This window comes from Lissotriton vulgaris, unplaced genomic scaffold (assembly GCF_964263255.1).
Source record: "Lissotriton vulgaris unplaced genomic scaffold, aLisVul1.2 SCAFFOLD_1028, whole genome shotgun sequence".
In the NCBI taxonomy this organism is placed as follows: domain Eukaryota; kingdom Metazoa; phylum Chordata; class Amphibia; order Caudata; family Salamandridae; genus Lissotriton; species Lissotriton vulgaris.
Genome location: NW_028245109.1, coordinates 664,625 through 686,402, shown reverse-complemented (window position 1 = coordinate 686,402; position 21,778 = coordinate 664,625). Strand labels below are relative to the sequence as shown.

Sequence of the window (21,778 nt, the reverse complement as noted above, 5' to 3'; positions counted from 1 at the left end):
GCAATTGAACGATACCAGAAATTATCGTCTGCTCACACAGGACCCCACCTCGCGTCTCACAACCGAAATTCAGACTATGGTTGAGGAAGCAGTCGCTGAAGGATGGATCACGACATCAGAAGCTCAATTCTTGACTACAGCACACCCGGTTACTCCATATTTTTCCATCCTGCCGAAAATACATAAAGTGCAGAGACCACCACCAGGACGGCCTATCATCTCAGGCATTGGCTCACTACTACAGCCTCTGTCTACCTTCGTGGATTATTTCTTAAGACCACTTGTGAAGAGAATGCCGACGTTCCTACAAGACACAAAGGATGTCTTGCGACTTCTACCTGAAACTGAGTTCAACACCGAGACTGACTATTTGGTCAGTTTCGATGTAGAATCACTTTACACCTGTATACCACAACTGAATACGCTACAGGCAGTTGGAGGTCTTTTGGATAATGTGGAGATGGATACAATCACACCAATCAGCTTCATAATGGGAGTGTGCCCATTTGGCCATGACTGAGAACTTTTTTGCATTTGAAGATCATCTCTATCTACAAATATCGGGTACTTCAATGGGGAGCGTTTTCGCACCCTAATTGGCTAATCTGTACGTCCATCTTTTTGAGGAGAACAGTGTCCTCAACCACACCAACCCATTCTTCCATCAGGTGTTGGTGTGGAAACGATATATAGGTGACGTCTTTGCAGTATGGAGGGGTTCTCAAGAAACTATCATTGAGTTCCAAACATGGCTGAATAATCAGAATCCATACTTGAGGTTTACTGTTGAGTACAGCAAAAATGAATTGCCCTTCCTAGACATTACTATCTTCCCTGTGGAAGGACGACTTGGTAGCAAGCTCTATTGGAAACCAATGGCACGCAATTCTTTGTTGACATTTTCTAGTCATCATCCAAGGTCATTGAGAGAAAATCTACCTGTCGGACAATTCCTGAGGATTCGCAGGAATTGCTCAGATATATCTGACTATAACATCTATGCGAAGGATCTAGCCTTGAAACTACAGGAACGTGACTATCCAAGCCGCCTGATAAAAAGAGCACAGAAGAGAGCTCGTAACAATCATCAAGGATCTTTATTGGATCCTCCGATAACCAAACAACCTTTGGAAAGACTCACGTTTGTGACAACATTTAATACTCTGTCTACTAAAGTACAGAAAACAGTGAGAAAGAACTGGAGGATTTTGAAAACAGCAGGTTCCGATATTCAGGCCCCCCTTTTTTCATTTAAAAGAGGCCCTATATAAGGGATAGCCTAGTACATACCAGGCCTAGGTCCCAAGGAACAGAATTATCACCTGTAAATACTTTATGGAACTTGCCACCTGTACAGGGCCACTGTCCGTGTGGACACCCAGCTGATCCTCTCCCTGACCAACGACCCCGCCGCCGCCAGAGCCAATCTGCACGAAGGGATGAAAGATGTAGCCAAGTGGATGACGACCAGCCGCCTGAAACTGAACTCAGACAAGACGGAGGTCCTCATCCTGGGCTCCTCGCCCTCCGCCTGGGACGACTCCTGGTGGCCCCCCGGCCTGGGCACCGCACCCAAACCGACGGACCACGCACGCAACCTGGGCTTCATCCTGGACTCCTCCCTCTCCATGACCAGGCAAGTCAACGCCGTCTCCTCGTCGTGCTTCAACATCCTACGCATGCTACGGAAGATCTTCTGGTGGATCCCCACCGAGACCAGGAAGACCGTCACCCAGGCCCTCGTCACCAGCCGACTGGACTACGGCAACGCCCTCTACGCCGGTACCACCGCCAAGCTCCAGAAGAGACTCCAGCGGATCCAGAACGCCTCAGCCAGACTCATCCTCGACATCCCACGAACCAGCCACATCTCCGGACATCTGAGAGACCTGCACTGGCTCCCCGTCAACAAAAGAATCACCTTCCGCTCCTCACCCACGCACACAAAGCCCTACACGATCAAGGCCCGAGCTACCTCAACAACCGAATCAACTTCTACGCTCCCAAACGCCACCTCCGATCAGCCAACCACGCCCTCGCCGCCGTCCCCCGCATCCGAAGAGCGACAACAGGAGGAAGGTCCTTCTCCTACCTGGCCGCCAAGACCTGGAACTCCCTCCCGACCGACCTGCGCCTGACCCAAGACCACCTCTCCTTCAGGAAGAAGCTCAAGACCTGGCTGTTCGAGCAGTAACGGCACCCCCCCCCCCCCCCCCCCCCAAGCGCCTTGAGACCCTACGGGTAAGTAGTGCGCTCTATAAATGTCTTTGATTGATTGATTGACAATGCTTTGTCTGCCCTCAAACAAAGAAGACTTTAACCATTGATATAAGGACTCAGAGACCATGGGTCCCAAAAAGTCATACTAATTGCAACTCAGAAAAACTGATTTACTTAATCACATGTCCCTGCTCCCTGTGGTATATGGGGATGACCACCAGGAGAATTAAACTGAGGATAAACGAACATAAGAGCACCATTCGGTGCAACAAACAGGCGACCAGACTGACCTCCCATTTCATCCAAATGAAACATACTCCTGATGAGATGAATTGGACAGTCCTGGAAAAACCGTGGATACCGCCATATATCACAGACATTACGAGGTTTCTCTTTGTTAGAGAACAGAAATGGATCTATAGACTTAAAAGTGACACACAGGGACTGAATGATGAAATACCGTGGGTATCCATCTAAGATTTATTGTCCTATCCATACAAGATACCATCAGTTTTAGATACGGTCCATGATCTAAATCCATGTGTAACATATACAGAAAGTCAAAAGAAGTCAGAACGTCAAACAAATAGCTTGCTAAAAAGATTGCCAATTTATTGTAGTTACATTCTGGTCCAGACTGCCCACCTAATCTACTCTTTTTGGGACATGCAGGACGGTTTTTGCAAGTTAGCACTCAGACATTACTAATGAGCATTACAGCTACCAGTCTTTTTCCCTGCATAGGAGGTCATTCTATATCCCATATATAGATAATTAACCCGGATGGGTTTCTCCCTGACGTTGGCCTTGCTCCTGTTTATATAACATGGTTCATGTGGTTGGTATGTTTATCTGGGTGCAACTGAGTTTCTGTCATGATTCTACATTGAACCCTCATGCGTCAGAATCATAATAACATGGCTTAGTAAATTATTGACAGTTCTTAATGTTATTTTGGCAAATTTTTCGTCATGATGCTTAAATACTTGTAAAGTGTATCCTGTATTTTCGCTGCCGCCTTCCGCCATTGGTTACGTTAATGACCAATCAGCGGATGCTGTATGTTTACAATTCTTCCTATTCCTGCTCAAACAACGTAATAGCGGCATGGTTCTAAAATCGCTGTGCCAGATCAAACTACGGTTTGGGGTTTGATACTTTTTGCTGCTATATCACATCAGCCCGTATGGCGGATTTGGAGCCGGTAAGGAGAAAACGCTGCAAGTCTGAGCCGCCTCCCGCTATTGGCCACAGCATTGCCCAATCAGCGGTCGCGGGCTTTGTTTACTATCTCTTCGAGCAGCGAAGCGGCATAGCTTCAGTACGTTGTATACGTACCCTAAAACTTTGATTGTAAGGACGCTTTCTGCTTATTACTTGCCTCACTGGTGTCTGTACTCTGGACTTCAGTGAGGCTCTTCTTTACATACGAAGGATTTTAAGCCAACGATTGCGGCACGCTCCTCGTTAGCCAGGCGCTTATGCTAAGTAGCGGACCATGGTGTAACATGCAAAGTGTGGTCTCCTCTCTGGTCCGCATAACCATGTGCGTTGTCAAAAAAAACGTGATTGGCCAATACACACCAGATAAAGCGAACTTCCTCGTTCAGTCGGTACCTCCCCCCTTGGCTTAGGATGAGGCCAGAGGTACCGACGGAGAGGTAAGAGGCAGCAGGAAATTGGGCGCTCTGCAGAATCACAGCGGGTCTTTTTCTTTCCTGTCATTTGTTGTCAGAATACATAGATTGAACCCTATTCTGCCAAAGGGTTCTTTGCTGAAGTACTACCCTGCCATACTTTCTCAAATACATCAGGACTGTTGCTCAAGTTGATAGTTGGGTAGAAATTGTGTTGAATTATTATTAACAATATCAACACACAATGTCGTCGTTATGTGTGGGCTCAGTGGATCAAGCCGTCTGTGGTGTTTCAGAAATCAAATACCAAGGTTCTATAAAACTATTGAGTAAATACAGTGAATAAATGGGGTTTGTTATCTCCTAGAGTCAGAACCTACACTACCATTGAATTGCTACTATTATTTTTTCACTGATTTAGAGCGGGGCCTCCATTTCCTGAGCAGTGGCCAGGAGAGGTGGGGCTTACTCCCAAGGATTATTGGGTGAGTTACATTAAGTTTTTCATCAACTTGAGACTATCTCTTGAAGTTAGATTTAAGAGTGATATCTAACACTAGGTTAGAAATTGTATTCTCTGTGTCTGTTATATGTACAATTTTTCTTTGCTTGCATATTTTTCAGGAAAGAATCCAATAGCATTTTGAACCGGATAAAGAGACTTAGGAGATATTCCACCCTCAACAGTATACCCGGTATCATTTATCTTGGTGTAAATACTTTGTTTTGCACTGTTTTTTCTTCTTTTTGCAGTAGTGTATTATTAGGTCCTGATGAAAGCCAGAAGGGAATATCCCTAGTAAATGGCAGGAACATGTTGACCACTATACCATCTTTTCCCGACAGTTATGTTGTCAAACTGTCATACACTTTGTTTTAATATTGACACTTTGATTGCTTCCTATTAAAATTATTCCTTGCTTTCACAGTAGCCAATTTTAAATTATACACTTTTTGTTTACACATTTTTCTCACTGCAACTAAATATCCCACACCATTCTATCCCTCCCTGTCATTCTATGGTTGGATCCATCGCTGGTGGTCTCGGTGAAGTGGAGATTTACACACTGTTAGACCTGTCTGCTTCTGAGGGTTCTCTCACAAATATGATTTATTTTGTCCCCTTTGGCCTCTGAGTGTTATTATTCTTTTTCTTATGTCCACCCAGATTTTTGGTTGTCAGCATTGACTGAGGGGCTAGGTGTTCCTTGAGTAGGACGTTTTGCCTTTCCCTTGAGGCCTAGTCATCCTCATGAAAATTTAGTGAAGTCCAAGAAACCTAAAATGGAGTCCACCAACTGTCATAACGGTCATCACAACCAAGCTGACCCATTGAGTTGCATGAAGAAGGTTCTGGAACCATCTAGCAGGTTCCAGTGGACTGGGGTCAGCCTATAAAAGGCCAGCACTCAGGTGGCCATTTTGTGTAAGCCTATGACCAGAGAGGTAGCAGTGACCAGTGTGGAGAGAGGCGAATTACAGAGGAGAGCTTTGCATCAGTAGGGGCGCAATTGTCCTGTGGCCGACTGTGTTCTACTTGGATGTGACCCCCCCTTGGATCCAACCAAACCCCACTGAGTCTGAGTATCATCTTCACACCTGGACTTTCACCTCAAAGGCACCGGAAATCCCCTTGGTGTGCTTTGATCTTCGCGGGGGTTCATACACCCCTGGGTCACCCTTGTCAACATTCATCTTAATTATCCCCTTTGAAACGGCATTATAGTGAAGAGGGAAGAGGAGCTAAAATTACAACCGCTGTGACTGACTTCACGACAGGCGAGGCACACTCACCGTGTAAGAGGTAGAGTAGCCTGTGGCAGCGGCCGAGGAAGAGTTCGTCCGTTCCACTCGGAATCTCCTGAAGCGGCATTGGTGTAGCTGAGAGCCGGCACTTCCGTGGTTTTGTAGTGGTGGAAGACGGACCAACACCAGCGAAGGCGGGGCAGAGGAAGAGCTTCTGGAGGGGAGCCGAGCGTCGTCGAGGTAGGCGGAACTGCACCAGGGGCGGACTTGTGCAGTAGGAGGAGCAGCGCCACCACCGGTGAGGAGATCATCGAGTGCTGCGGCGTGTCCCAACGGCGCTTCACAGAGAAGTTCCACAGAGACTCCCGAGCCGCTGCGGAAGAGCGCCGTGCGCCTCCATTCCCTAACCTGAGAAGAGGTCCCCCACCGAGACTGTCCCGCGCCAGTGAGGAAACTCCCGTATAACCCAAGTAAGCTGGGATTGACCCGGGCTGAGGGCGGAGACAGAACTTGAAAGAACTGGGTCCTGAGGGGTGCCAAACGAATGCCGCAGTGAATGTGATTAGGCCAGCGGTATTTCCCCATTCTAACCTACCACTTCACCAACGAACACTCCCAAAACTGGGCTTGTTTTACTTGTGGACTACCGGACTCATAGGCGGGGAGGATTAAATTGGGAGAGTGAACCACGAGTGGGATTTAGGCCAAGGATAGAAGGAGGTTGGAGATAGGGGTAACCTCATTATAGAAAGAGTGTGTTAGAATCACCAAGGTTTCTCTTGCAGAGGAATGAGAATTTCACTAGGGCAAAGTGAGATGTGTGGCGAACTTACCTGTTCTTTCCTAGTGGTACAACTGTTCAAGCTATTGACAAAAAAGGGTGTTGAAAGTCAGTGATCGTGAAACCTAAGTGACCCTCCCAGACCAGGGGTAAAGTATAAACCTGTAAAGTAACTGCAATAGTCTCACGTTTACTCTCTTGGAATTGTATTGAACTGCTAGTTGTGAAGCAGGGTAGGTCAGATTAATTTCCTGGAACCTTCCCTATTGTGGAAGTAGTGTGGCCCGAAAAGCATCGGGAAATGTAATGAGAAATGTAATAAGTGATAAAAACTGCATTCATTTGGAAGGTGATGTACTAATGAAATAAGAGAGCTATCAAACTAAAGAGAACAGAGTCTATTTTTATAAAGTACGAACCGTATTTTCCTAACAAGGTGTAGTGTCATTTTTGGAATGGATGGGCGCTGAGTTCCTGAGAGGTTTTACGCAAGCTTCACACATTTAGCCTTTGGAATTAGTCTTTCCCTCTGTGCCATACTACCCACTTGTTGGCTAGGAAATCCCTAGGTCTAACACACACTATTTCAACAAGTGTATCTTCCTATCCATACGAGTTTCCACAAAAATCCCAGATGATGATGTTCCGCCATTTGGGTGGGCTGATGGGATTCATTTCCTGTATACAGTGACACCTTTTGTCATTTCAGACACATAGTCTCCTTACTCTACAGACCGCTGACAGTCAGGTTGTTTGTTTTTGCAACGCACGGATAGTCACAATAAATAAATTCTTATTTGCAGTGTTGGAATTAAAATAATTGAATGAGGAAAAGTGTGCGCGTCACTGTAGTAATGCGCTAAAAGTTACCATAAATGAATTCTTAAAGCGTGCCCATCGCTGTAGTAACGCGCAAATATTTACCATAAATGAATTCTCAAAGCGTGCGCATCGCTGTAGAAATGCCCTGAAATAAGGAAATCCATAAAGCGTGCGTGTCGCTGAGACGACGCACCGATGACAGATTCAATTCCAAAATGTGTTAAGAATTCAAGGAGAAAACGTTTGCGTCGCTGTAGTAACGCACTGATGTCCATCAAATTGACATCTCAAGTGCTTGTGACGCCCATAAAACTTCCGTGAAGAACGGGAGCAATAGTAATTGGATATCCAACGGCAAATCACAGCTTAGCCACAGGCAGAAAACTGACTAATAGACGATCTCGGTCTTAGTCTTTTCTGGCCAATCTTCAAGCTTGTGAGATAAAGCAGTCTATTATAGCCAATCCTCACGCTTGTGAGGTAAAACAGTCTTTTATGGCCAATCCTCACGCTTGTAAGATAAAGTTTTAAGCCAATCGCGCATATTTGAAAAGGATATTCGACATACCTTGTTCTTCGGAGAAAACCATTTAAAGTCTCACCGAAATATTTCACGGGGTGAAACCAGCTCAGGTACGATCTTAAATACACATCAAGGATTTGATGAAAAATTCTTGCGTGGGTATGTGTGGAGTTTAAAATCCAGACCGTCGCCAAATGTTACGTTTAATAATCCACAGATAAACGTAGAGAAGTTGAAGTTAGGTTTATTTCCATATAACAACAAACTCCACCCGATGCGCGATGCTTCCATCCAGAGGCAAACCTCAACGGTGACTGACCACACATTGGAAGCAACCACCGAGTGGACACATCGCGCGTGGATGCATAATCAATTAATAATACATTGCATGCGACCACAACGCGCGGACGCATAATCAAATAATAATATGTTGAATGCGTGCACACCGCGCGATGAGCACGAGTAATTAAAGCAACTAATTAAAGCAACCACTACTGCTTGCGTAAATTCACACAAAAAACATCACCACCAAATGCCAGAATTAAAGCCTGCAGAAAAATGGCATCATGAGCAAATCAAATAGAATCTACATGGCAGCCCCCTGCATACGAAATTACACACTAAAGGTTCATGGGTAGGGCTGCAGTACAACATGTGTCAAAAGGGGTAGAAACTAGGAACCTCAGCCACCACTGTTAAAAAATAACAGTGCATTAAATGAACCAGTAGTCTGGCAGAAAACTGATGATCGGGATAGTGAGAAGAGGCACCTAAAGACACCACTGCAACCACTAAAAGGAAACTTGTCAGGATGCCCAATCATTGAGTTATTAAGGTGAAGAAACTGTGCGTCACACCCAAGAACTGAAACTAAAGTGAGGAGTTGGACAACAGAAACATAATAACAAGCGCATGCATTGACACCATTATTAAAAATAATACACGTTATGGAGCTGCATATACTAACAAGAACAAGGTTACTAAACTGATCCAATTTATAAACTCGTTTTTTGTGAAACAGAGATCAAAGGGACGTTCTTGACAAGTTATCTGTTTTTACTTCGGACTGTACTGTTACTTTTGCCAACCTTCACGGTGAGAATTGGGACACACATTACATTTTTTTTAGACATTTTTGTCTTTACTAAGAAGGATTCACTGCACTGTCTAGACGTTTAAGTGGAAAGGTGCCAGGAGAAAGGGCGATAAAAAAAGCAAAATGGGACGACCAAGTGAGAGCTCGACTCCGAGTGACTACGTAAAAGACTTATCACATCGAGTCTTCTTTTTCACAGAAGCGATCCAAGATTCAAAGCTAGAAAGATTTCCACATTTAAAAGCACAGTAACAAAGTTTCTACATTAACATGTTTCGGGAAAAGACGCTAACAAATTATTCTCTACGAGGCACAGAACTGAAATAAGGTAACAGGGGGATATGGAAGACACCTAAGCCACAAACACCTTACCTTCGCGGGAAACCGGCTGGATGAGGTGGTTCGTGACTGTGTCGCTCAGTGCACGCAATTCGGCAGGGTTCAGACTCTCCAGCAACTCCCGGCAGCCCGCCCATTCAGTCTTGCTCAGCCTAGCCATGGCTGTAAAACACCATCGCAGGATGGGAAGCAAGTGAGGGAAGTACCGGAAAAGCTAAAGAGCAGAGAACTAGAGCGACCAATGGATAGGCGAGAATAACGGGGCTGGGACCTTTCCTCAGCCAATGGAAACATGCGTCACAATTGATTCCGAATGAAATCACAACAAATACAACTTGGCTTCGGTGTTCTTACTGTGCTAGTGGATGGCGCATGCGCATGGGGAGGGAGGTCAGCTGGTATACATGGAACAGAACAGTGACAGCTAGGACATAATCAAGCACTGGCAAAGCAAATAAATCTCGCCTGTTCGGGATCTATTGGCTTTGTCAATGTTTTTTTGTGGGCTCTTGTGGTGTGGCGTAGTATGCAATGGCCTGTCATTCCATACTGTCGTATGATTGGCTCAGTCATTCCATTGTATAGAGTGGTAAACATACCAACGTTGTAGAAGAGGAAAGCGAGAGATAGTAAAAAAAATCGAGAGAATGTATTTCCCACATTGACTTCTTTTGAAGCAGGGGTCATCTCAGGCAGAAGACAGCTAAAACAAAGTCTTTTTTGCTTAAAAAAATGGGAGACTGTCTCCTGAATTGGGTCTATTGGCATGGAATGTTATGACCTGTCATGCAGTAGCATGGTATGGTTTGTCATTCTATAGCATAGCATGGTATGTGTAGTAATCAGGAAGAGGCATGAAGATACTTGCATCCAGTTTATTCTCAGGAGACAGCTTACACAACCACCACGAACAGGTACACAGATGTAACTGAACTCAGTAGAACATTACTCTCCCAAAGATCCCTAAGAATCCCCAGGCAGAAAGAACCAAAACAATTCTAAATAGAACATGGGAATAGAGGACCGAGATACATGGGGAATGAAGCATGGAATGGAATACTACACACCTTCCCCCCTAAAAAAAACAAAAAAAACAACAACAAAAACTAAAGAAAATAATCATGCAACTTTACAGGAGCTGCTTATTGGCGCCCCTGTTGTTTTCCCTCTATACTACTGACCTCCCTGCTGTTGTGTCCCACAGTGAGGGGATCGCACCGTTGATAGGAGGGGTGCCAATTGCCTGTCTGATGTATGCCGACGATGTGTTATTGCTTGACTTAACTCCCGTGGGTTTGGCAAATCGGCTTCAGGCTCTTCAGGACTTTGCTGGGGAGCATCATATGAAGATTAATATCAATAAAAGTAAGGTGATGTGTATAGCGGGCAGGAAGAAATGCCGCTCGTCAAATTTTGGTTGGGCTATTGGAGCACATAGACTGGAGGTCGTAACTTGTTACACATTTTTGGGGAAAATATTCTCGGCCAATATGAGCGAGAAGCTCCATATAGAGCATTGCTCTCGCAAAGCTCTTGCCCATGGCAATGGGTTAAAGTCCCTATACCTGGCAACGGGGAAAAGACATTTCTCTACCCTTCTCGAAGTATTTAGAGCTAAAATCCCCGCAACCATCTTGTATGGTTTAGAAATAATAGAGATAAAACTTTGGGACTTTTGCCACAAGATCGAGGGAAAACTCCTAAGATCCCTCTCGACTTTAAACAATGCCTGTCCTCTGGCCGCCTGCAGGTTGGACTTTGGACTCAGGAGTGCCTGGGTTCAGGGTCTGTGTGCCTTAATAAGGTGGGTAGCCAGTTTGGCCAGAGCAAGAGAGGGAACCCTGCGAGTTTTACTCAAAAATGAACTTTTGGGTAATTTTAAGGAATTCTCCAAACTTGTTAGTAATTTTAGAAGGGCTGTGAAAATCCTTAGACTGGATGAAAGTGCGCTCTTCTCCTACTCTCCCATTCTGTTAAAGCAGGTCCTTAAGGAGGCTTCGTGGGAGTATTGTTTTTTATCCGATAAAAAAACAATCGGAGATAAAAGGAATGTGGAGCCGCTCATCTTTTCCTATAGATTGAAACAGCCTCAACCGTATGCCCTGTGGAATCTACCACACGGGATTCGTAGGTTTTGGTTTTTATTACGGTACGACTTAATCCCCCTTAATGTGCTGCTGTCCAAATGGCATGGTACTTCACCGTTGTGCAATTTATGTAAGTTGAATAACCAGGACTGTATGCATGTACTTTTGATTTGTCCTATGTTACGTAGCTTGCGCAATCGATGGCTTAAAGTAATTTGTCTACGCCTCAGCATTGTCACTTTACAAGATTTTCTGTATGCACTTTATTGCCCACCGAATGAAATGTTTTGTGCTTATGTTTTTAACTTTTTTAAAGGATTTTTAGCTATTTATTAATGCTTCTGGAAGATTGTGCCGACCCGGCCTCGTGGGACTGAGGATTTGTAGTGTTGCTATTACGGTTCGAATACTATGTTTTTATTACTCTTGCACTGGTGATGATTTATGTTGCTTTGTTTGTACATGTTTATGTGGCCCTCTTTGAGAGCCAAGACATAATAAATAAATTTGAATTTGAAAATTTGAATTTACAGGAGTATGTTTCACTCGAACACTTTTCCTTAGAAAAGAATCATCATTATGAACAACAGGAAATTGTATAGGAACATTTTCACTAACAGAATTGTCAACATGCCTAGTAGATAGTTCAGTGATCTGGTTGCTATTGTCAGACACAGACGGATTGCAATTGTCAGGCACAGGAACAAAAACGATCAACACTCTGACTTTCACAGTCAAAAGTGTTTAACAAAGGAGAATAAGATGCATCATTTTGATCACAAGAAGGCTTAGCAGTGGAAAGATCATTAGTGGAGGATGGTGCAGAACAGAGTTCAGTGTGAGAAGAATCTAAACCTTTACATAGTGAAATCCTTCTAAAGTTCCATATTTTCCCATCCTCAACTCTCACAGCCTTTGAAAATACTTCAATAACCTTGCAAGGGTCTGACCACTTATTCCACTTATTGTCAAAAACTCTGCCAAATTTGACGCGGACAAAATCACCCACTCTGACCTTCTGACCAGAACTTTTAGTAGACAGAAAATTAGCTTTCATTCTTTCCTGATATTTCAAAACTCTGTCCTTAACACAAGCAGGATCCACAGAAGAATCGCCAGGAAACTTAACCTTCATCCACCAAGGAAGGAGTTTGGAACCAGGTTTTCTGCCCCTAAGCAATTCAAAAGGTGAAAAACCTGTAACAGAATTAGGTGAAGTGCGATAAGACAGTAAGGTGGAACGTAAAGTTTTTCTCCAGTCTAAATTGCTTTTAATAGCTAGCTGAATAGACTCTTTGATGACCCTGTTAAAGCGTTCTGTTTGACCATTGGCTTGCAGATTATAATTAGACACCCTTTTGTGCACGATACCACACCTCTGGATGAACAACAAAAATTCTTTGCTTATGAATTGCGGACCATTATCCGACACAATCTCAGCAGGAATGCCTTCTCTACAAAAAACCTCATCTAGAAACTGAACGATTTGAGTGGAGCCAACTTTATCAACAATTTTTAACTCTGGCCACTTGGAAAAATAATCAATAAGGACCAGGCCAAACACATTTTGGTGAGGGGACAAGTTAAGAGGTCCAATTATGTCAATACCCAATTTCTTCCAGGGGCAAGAAACGAATTCAATGGGAGAACTAGCAACAGACAAAGGTTTGACAGTCTTATCACTTTTACCACAGGGAGAACATGAACGAACCCATTTGTCGACCATTCTGTCTACGCCAGGCCACCAGTAAAACTCGCGAATGCGTCTTTTGGTGCCAGACATGCCCATATGACCTTCATGGGCCATGGAAATAATTCTTTCTCTCAAGGAAATGGGAGGAATGATTTTATCGCCTCGAAAAACAAAACCTTGGTCGAACATAAGTTCATCCTTTACCTTGAAAAAGGAAAGAATGTCTCCAGACAAGTATCGCTCTTGAGGCCAACCATACTGCAAATGTCTAGTTAAAGAAGGAAGATTGGAATCATTCGCCATTGCTTCTCTCCACTCAATTTCAGAAATACTATTAGAAGAACCAGCTGAACCACGATCATTGACATCATCGATATTAAAGACAACATCTGAATCATTGTTCCAATTACCAGAAAAGACAGAATTGATGAGAGGCAACCTGGACATGCAGTCAGCATGCACATTTAACCGCCCAGGAACGTATTCAACGATGCATTGAAATTCCAGTAATTTAGCCGCAATACGTGCTAGGCGCGCAGTTAACGTTCTGCTACCACCAGCTGCCAGCATGTTAATTAAAGGTTTATGGTCAGTTCTCAAACGGAATCTGGTTCCCCAAAGAAATTGCCTAAAATGTTCAGAGGCCCAGGTACATGCTAGTAACTCTTTTTCAATTGTGGAATAATTGAACTCAGTGCCTCGCAAGGTTCTTGAAGCATACGACACTACATACTCCTCACCTCTGTCTTTTTGCATTAAAACTGAGCCTAAGCCAACATTGCTTGCATCGACACACACTATACATTCTTTCTCTAGGTCAAATGGTCTTAAAAAAGGAGCATTGATGATTTCTTGCTTCAGTAACTCAAATGCATGTTGCTGATCGCTATTCCATAAAAACTTCGCATCGTTCTTCAATAACAACCTGAGGGGATGAACTTTTGAGGCATAATCTTGTACGAATTTACTATAAAATTCAGTAAGACCTAAAAAGGAAACAAGTTGGTCTTTGTTCCAAGGAGGAGGAGCTTTGGATATACTTTTGATATGGTTGAGTTTAGGTTTGATACCCAGGGCTGAAATTTCATGACCAAGATATTCGACCTGACTTTGTCTGAATTTGCATTTGGATAATTTAAGTGTCAGCCCATATTCTTGAACACTTTTCAAAACTTTTACCAAATTCCTATCATGTTCCTCAAAATTTTTTCCATGTATTAGGATGTCATCCTGAAAGGCAATTGCGCCCTCACATCCTTCTAGCACTGTTTTCATGAGGCTTTGGAAGACAGACGCCGCACTAGCTAGACCGAAGGGCATACGACAATACTGAAACAAGCCCTCAGGTGTAATAAAAGTGGTTAGGAATTTAGAGTCTTCGTGCAAAATTACCTGATGGTAAGCGCTGGTTAGATCTAGAGTAGAAAAGACACAGGCGCCAGAAAGAGTGGAAATGAGCTCGTGTATGTGGGGTAAGGGATGTCTGTCAATCCAAATCTCCTTGTTTAGACTGCGGAGGTCTACACACAGACGAAGTTCGCCGTTGCTCTTGAGAGATAAAACAACGGGCGAAACCCATGGGGATGACTCAACTGGTTCAATGATCTTTTTGGAAACAAGGTCTGATAAAATTAACTTTAGTTTGTCACGATAGGCCAAGGGTACATTTCTGACCCTATGTCGGACGGGAACGGCTGACTCCTTAAGTATAATACGGTGTTTGAAATTGGCAAAAAAACCCAAATTATCATTAAAAATACAGGGGAAGTCTTTTTTTAATTGGAGAATAAAGTCATTTTCAGGTGGAACAACATATACAGGGGGAGAAGCATTGGGATCAAGTTTGATTCCTAAATCATACTGATGAGGCCAGCATAAAATGGATGCCCCTTTAGAGGAAACATAAACCTTCCCCTTAGTAGTTCTATCTTTAAACCTGATCTCCGCCCACATATAACCTTCAAGATCTATCTTCTTCCCTGTGTACCCTCCAGGATGTATATCGGGTGGCAAAAGTTCCTTTGAGCACCAAAACTTGTCGAAAACATCTTTGCCAATTATGGTGTACCAGGCACAGGAGTCAATGAGCATAGAGATTTCCACACCATTAATAAAAATAATATCACTGGGAAAACCTTTGCACTCAGTATCCCCGACACACAACATAGTATTAATTTCAGACGGTTGTTCACAATCATCATACTCCTCATGAGATAGGAAATTGACTTTCTGTGAAGATTTGCACATTTTGGTGAAATGACCTGACTTTTTGCATTTGACATAAATTTTGTTCCAGGCAGGACACCCTCTATAATTTCCCACATGATCATTAGCGCCACATCTGTAGCAAATTATTGGAGATTTTCTTTGAAAAGATCTATTATCTCTGCCAAAATTATCTTTTCTAGTAGGAGTGAAAGTAGGTTTCCTGTAATTGGAAGGGTTCCTAACTAAGGAAACTTCAGGAATTATTACTTTGGTTTTAGTTTCATGCCCTCTTATTTCGTTTACAAACAATTCCGATTGCTCAATGCCCTTGGCAATATTTAGAACAGCATTAAGGGAGGACTCAGTACCCATCCATAAACGTTCTTGTATCTTTTTACTCTTAGTACGCATCATGATTTGATCCCTCAAGACCTGGTCAAAATTTATGGTTTCGAAGGAACAAGAACTAGCTAAAGTGCGTAGAGCAGCTACATAAGTTTCTATGGATTTTTCTTCCAAATCTAGTACTTAATTGCTTAACAACCACTTCAAAAACATTTACATCACCTGCACCTGTATTATCAATAGGTGGTAGACTTTCTAATTCTTTGAGACCAGCACCACCTAGACAATTTTTTAACAAGGCGAGTTTCCTTTTGGGAGAACAGCCATCTTCCTCTACCACATCTACATAGGCTAAAAAGGTTGGGTACCAAAGATCCCATTCCACTTTGGGATCACCAGCAGAAGGTAAGAAATGTGCTGGTGAATTAATGTTATTAGACATTTTTAAAATAAATACCAACAAAGTAAGAAAAAAGGAAAAAAAATAATAGTCACAGTTGTTTGGTTGAATCAGTTGTCAGTAACATAGTTGTTCCATGAACAGCATTGAAGAAAATCTGGAAGCAGAGCAGTGTAGAACAATTTCTCTGTAATTTGAGATGCACCAGACGATTTCCCTGTAATTAGGATGCACCCTGGATTTGAATTAAGGAACAAAAATAGACTAGAGTACATAAATAACTGTGGCATTAACGAATATAAATAGGCTAAATTGCATAAATAACTGTGGCGTTAGAGAAAATTTAAAACGGGACTCGGATCGAAGACTGTTGTCATGGTGATCCAAGATGGTTGCTGGAACGCAGCGCTGTGCGTGAGAACGCGCTGCCAGGTGACGTAGACACACGCTGGGACGGAGTGCGCGAAGAGATGACAGGCGCGTAGAATCCAAGCGCGTGGTGAGAAGCTTCTAACAGCAGATAGAGCGCACGCGAGCAGAAAGGTAAGACAAGCGTCTCGTGTGTTTTTTAAAAGATGCCTCCTCACAGCGAAGTCACACAGAGAGTAGAAGCGTCTCAAAGACACCAGCTGGGCAAAAATTTCACACGGAGAGAAACGGAGTATACATAGAATGAAGTCCAACAAGTGGTGGGCGAGCAACAACACTGGAACTCCCAAATGTAAGGGGAAAATCCACAACAACACAGGAAAACAGCAGCGGGTGCAATCAAGGCACGTAAAGTAGTAAATACTGCCGCTGGTGTTATAATTTAACACATGTAAAGTATAAAAGTACCTTAAATAGATCCAGACTGGAAACGGTGAACGCTGTCTCCAAACTAGATTTTTTTTTTAAAAAAATTGTAGAAGGAAAATAAACGGGTCCTGTTCAAGCTTCAGGCTTTAGTATCCCGATCGTCGCCAGATTATGTAGTAATCAGGAAGAGGCATGAAGATACTTGCATCCAGTTTATTCTCAGGAGACAGCTTACACAACCACCACGAACAGGTACACAGATGTAACTGAACTCAGTAGAACATTACTCTCCCAAAGATCCCTAAGAATCCCCAGGCAGAAAGAAGCAAAACAATTCTAAATAGAACATGGGAATGGAGGACCGAGATACATGGGGAATGAAGCATCGAATGGAATACTACAGTATGGCCTGTCATTCTGTACTTTGGCATTAGGATATGGTCTGTTATTTTATGGTAAGATTCGGTATGGCTTATCATTGTATAGTATGGTATGGCCTGTCATTTTATGGCATGCTATGATGTGTCTGTCATTGTATATTATGGCATGGCCCTTCATTGTATTGTATAGTATGGCATGGACTGGTATGGCCTGTCATTGTATAGAATTGTTAGAACCGGCTGTCTCTAGTTGGCAGAGGTATACACTTCTGACAAATAGGGACACACCTTTTCTAGTCAGGGCAAGGGGATCACACCCTTTGATAACCCCTGCTCACCCCCTCGGTAGCTTGGCAGAGCAGATAGGCTTATCTCAGAGGCTGTGTGTTAAGCATTTATGACCACATACAGTAATAAAGCGAATGCACTACAAATGGACATGACACAGTAGTATTATAAAAATAAGTTTTTTTATATAAGGCTTAGCACAAGACCAAATAACGACAAAAATGTACACAATCTTAATAAATACTCTGGGAAGGGAAAAATAGTTCAACGGTAGTTTCTTCTTTAGCACAAAGTCTTTAGTATCAAAGCAAATCTTCTTCTTGGAAACACAGTTCTTAGCAACAGGGTAACTCACACGGGAGCTACACGACGTCGAGGCAAAGTTAATCCAAAGGTTCGGCTTCGACCGCGAGGAGCGCTACATCGAGCCCGGAGTCACACGGACCCCCAACAACACAGTACCTTAGGAAAATGAAGCACACGAGGATCAGCGGCGTCGAGCAATCTGGCGTCGCCTCTTCGGTGTCGATCAGGCCTCAGCAGGCGTTGCTGTCGATGATGCGGTTGCAAAGCGTGAGCAGCGCTCACGGCGTCGAGAGGGCACGAGGGCGATGCGATCAGCAGCGGTGCAGGCACGAGGTCTCTTGGAGCTGGAGCCGTACTCCCACTCACTGGCGGTGCTGCTGGCGTCGGTCGGGCCCGGCGGACGGTCGTCGAGGAAGCGGGACACTGGGGCCGTTACCCACTATGTCGAGCTGGATTCGGCGACGTCCTTCGGCGTCAAGATTGCTGGTTCTTTCAGAGGTGCTGGCTTCTCGGTTCCAACAAATAGCACTTTAAGCAGGTGAAGTCTTTTAGCCCTGTGACTTCAGCAGGAGACTGGCACTCTTCCAGTCCTTGGAGATTTTCTTAGCAAGCGTGAGAGTACACACACAGTTCCTCTCTCCTGGTTCCTTGGCAAAAATAAAGAAGCACAGCAGGATTCCCCCCAGCAAACAGCACACTGGCAGAAGGGGTAGGCAAGTCCTCAGATCAGCAGGCCTCTTGTCCTTGGTTACAGGGTTCCTTGTCAGAAGTGATCTAAATTCTTGGTTCAGGGGTCCTTCTCTTATACCCATTTTCGGCTTTGATCCCTTTGTCCATGCAGGAGACTTTCCCAACATCCTGGGTCTGTGGTGGGTGGAGCCAGGCAGAAGCACCTGGCTTATTCACTGAGCAGGGCTGGGTCCTCAGACGCCCAGCAGGAGGGGGAGCCAGCATTGTCACTTGCCGGAGTAGGGCTATCGGCCTCCTGGCAGGAGGTGGGGCTAGGATCGTCCATGGCAGGCACAGAGCCATCAGCCGCTTGGCAGGAGGTGGAGCCAGCATTGTACCAGGCAGGGCAGGCTATCAGCAACTACTCTCCCCCTACTCTCAACGCAAATGTCCCACTCATCCCATACTGACTCATCCAGACCTCTGGAGCCACCCAGCTCCTGTCACACACACGCAAGACCAGCAGAAACCAGAAATGGTTAGACAAGAATGTAGACACTTTCTAAAAGTGCTACTTTCGAACCCAGAGTCCAAAATCCATCCACACTAACGGATGCGTAATTAAACCCCGAGTTCAGGGATACCAAACTCGACATTGCACCATGCTCCCCGAGCCAGCTAGGATCATACCATTAATAATCCCGGCGGCCCATTCTAACCAACGGAGAGCAGGTTACCTCGCGATAGTGAAGCACGAAGATGGCTGTAGTTCACTATTAGGACATGCCAACTTGGTCAGGCGTGTCCTACCTTAGACTTACAATGCACCCTGCCCGTGGGCCTACCATAGGGGTGACTAATATGAAGTTAAGGGAAGGTTTGAGGGGCTGGCAAGTAAGTATACTTGCGCAGCCTGCGTGACAGCACGAGGCTGCACGTAGGTCTCGCAATGACCGACCCGTAGACATCTTTTTACGAGGCCGCTCTTGTGGGTGGCACAACACGTGCTGCAAGCCCACGAGCGGGATTTGTATTTACAAGCCCCGGCACTCCTGGTGCACTAGACTAGGGACTGACAGTAAACCAAATAGGCCAAACATGGATACAATCGATACATCAATTTAACATAGGGAGCACTTGCGCTGTGGCACTGATCAGCAGTGGCACGGCGCCCAAAGCATATACCAGCGAAACATCGAAAAACAGTGGGGGCAGACAGAAAAAATGGAGGAGAGACTCAAGCCAATGATGTCAGGTCTAACACGTGTCCCCTCCAGCTGAAATGTGGGGAGAACTACCCTTGACCGAGGGAGTCCTCATCACTAAGGCGGAAAAATCTGGACAGACCATCAGCATTGGCGTGATCTGTACCAGGGCGGTGTTCCACCGTAAAGTCCATCCCCTGTAGGGAAATGGACCACCTCAACAGTTTCGGATTCTCGCCCCTCATCTGCATCAACCATCTGAGGGGCCTGTGGTCTGTCTGAACCCGGAAGTGAGTCCCATACAGGTAGGGTCTTAGCTTCTTCAGCGCCCAGACCACAGCAAATGCTTCTCTCTCTATCGCACTCCACCTCGTTTCCCTGGGAAGTAACCTCCGACTGATGAAGGCTACAGGCAAGTCTCGGCCCTCTTCATTCACCTGAGCTAGAACAGCCCCCACGCCATGCTCTGAAGCGTCCGTCTGGACAATAAATTCTTTTGAAAAGTCGGGTGCCTGGAGTATAGGTGCTGTGCACATTGCAGTTTTCAGGGTGTCGAAGGCCGTTTGACAGGCATCAGTCCAGATCACGTTTCGTGGCTGCTTCCTGGAAGTCAGCGAAGTCAAGGGGTGCACAATGTTACCGTAATCCTTGACAAACCTCCTGTAGTAACCCGTGAGTCCTAAGAAGGCTCTCACCTGAGTTTGGGTTTTGGGCGGCGCCCAAGCCAGGATGGTATCAATCTTGGGTTGCAGGGGGGCAACCTTGCCGCTCCCTACTTGGTGCCCCAAGTACACCACCGAACCCTGCCCAATCTGGCACTTACTGGCTTTGATTGTGAGGCCTGCTCTGCGCAGGGCCAACAACACTTCCTGGAGGTGGCGCAAGTGTTCCTCCTAGCTGGCGCTGAACACTGCGATGTCGTCCAGGTAGGCGGCACTGAAATCCTCCAGTCCAGCCAAGACCTGGTTGACCAACCTCTGGAAGGTGGCAGGGGCATTCTCCATCCCAAAGGGCATCACCCGGAACTGGTATAGCCCATCTGGTGCGGAGAATGCGGACCTCTCCTTTGCCCCATCAGTCAAGGCGATCTGCCAGTACCCAGACGTTAGATCAAACGTGCTAAGGTACCAGGCAGCCCCCAACCGATCGATGAGCTCATCAGCTCTGGGGATGGGGTGCGCGTCAGTCTTCGTGACCGAATTGAGTCCCCGGTAATCCACGCAGAACCGGAGTTCCGGTGAAGCACCAGGCGCTGCAGCCTTCGGGACCAAGACCACTGGGCTGGCCCAAGGACTGCTAGAGGACTCAACCACCCCTAACGCAAACATTTTGGAGACCTTCTCCTTAATGTAAGCTCGGACCTTGTCAGTCACCCTGTAAGCCTTGTGCTTCACAGGAGGGCTGTCTCCGGTGTCAACGTCATGGACGCACCAATGAGTGACACCCGGAACCAAGGAAAACAGATCCGGGAATTGTCCCAACAGGTGGCGACAATCCTGTTTCTGCTCAAGGGTCAGTGTGTTAGAGAGGACCACACCATCCACTGACCCGTCTTGCTCTTTAGCACACAGGAGGTCAGGAAGAGGCTCACTCTCCTCCTCCATTCCAGCATCCGTAGCTAGGAGCATGCCCACTTCGGACCTCTCTAAGTGGGGCTTCAAACGGTTGACATGCAGGACCCGCAAGGGGTTCCTGGGAGATTTCAAGTCCACCAAGTAGGTGACAGCGCTCTTCTTCTCCACAACCTTAAACGGTCCAGTCCACCTGTCCTTGAGCGCACAAGGTTCCACAGGGGACATGACCCACACTTCCTGACCAGGCTGAAGCTCTACCAGAGTGGCATTCCGGTCGTACCAACGCTTCATCTCCTCCTGGCTGGCCTCCAGATTTGCCTGAGCAAGTTCTCTGAAGCGCCGAGTCTGGTTCCGAAAGGCCAGCATGTAGCTGTATACATCCTGGGGAGGTTTCCTGGGAGATTGCTCCCAGCCTTCCTTGACCAGACTCAAAGGCCCTCTTACCGGGTGACCGTACAAAAGCTCAAAGGGGCTGAACCCTAGAGACTTCTGCGGCACCTCTCGGTAAGCAAACAACAGGCATGGCAAGAGGACGTCCCATTTCCGCCTCATTGGTTCTTCAAGACCCATGATCATGCCTTTCAGGGTCCGGTTGAATCTCTCAACCAGCCCATTTCCTTGAGGGTGGTAAGGAGTGGTGAACTTGTAGGTTACCCCACAC

The 21,778-nt window shown here is 45.4% G+C and overlaps 1 protein-coding gene across 1 annotated transcript in view; it reads right to left on the bottom strand.

The window, feature by feature from the left end:
• Window positions 1-9,542, bottom strand: part of CUNH3orf38 (chromosome unknown C3orf38 homolog) — a 53,539-nt gene extending 43,997 nt beyond the window's left edge. Inside the window, exon 1 of the mRNA XM_086949004.1 lies at window positions 9,198-9,542. Coding sequence (XP_086805130.1) covers window positions 9,198-9,324 — 127 coding nt within the window. The 5' untranslated portion in view covers window positions 9,325-9,542. The remainder of the gene's footprint in view (window positions 1-9,197) is intronic.
• Between the last annotated feature and the right edge of the window lie 12,236 nt (window positions 9,543-21,778).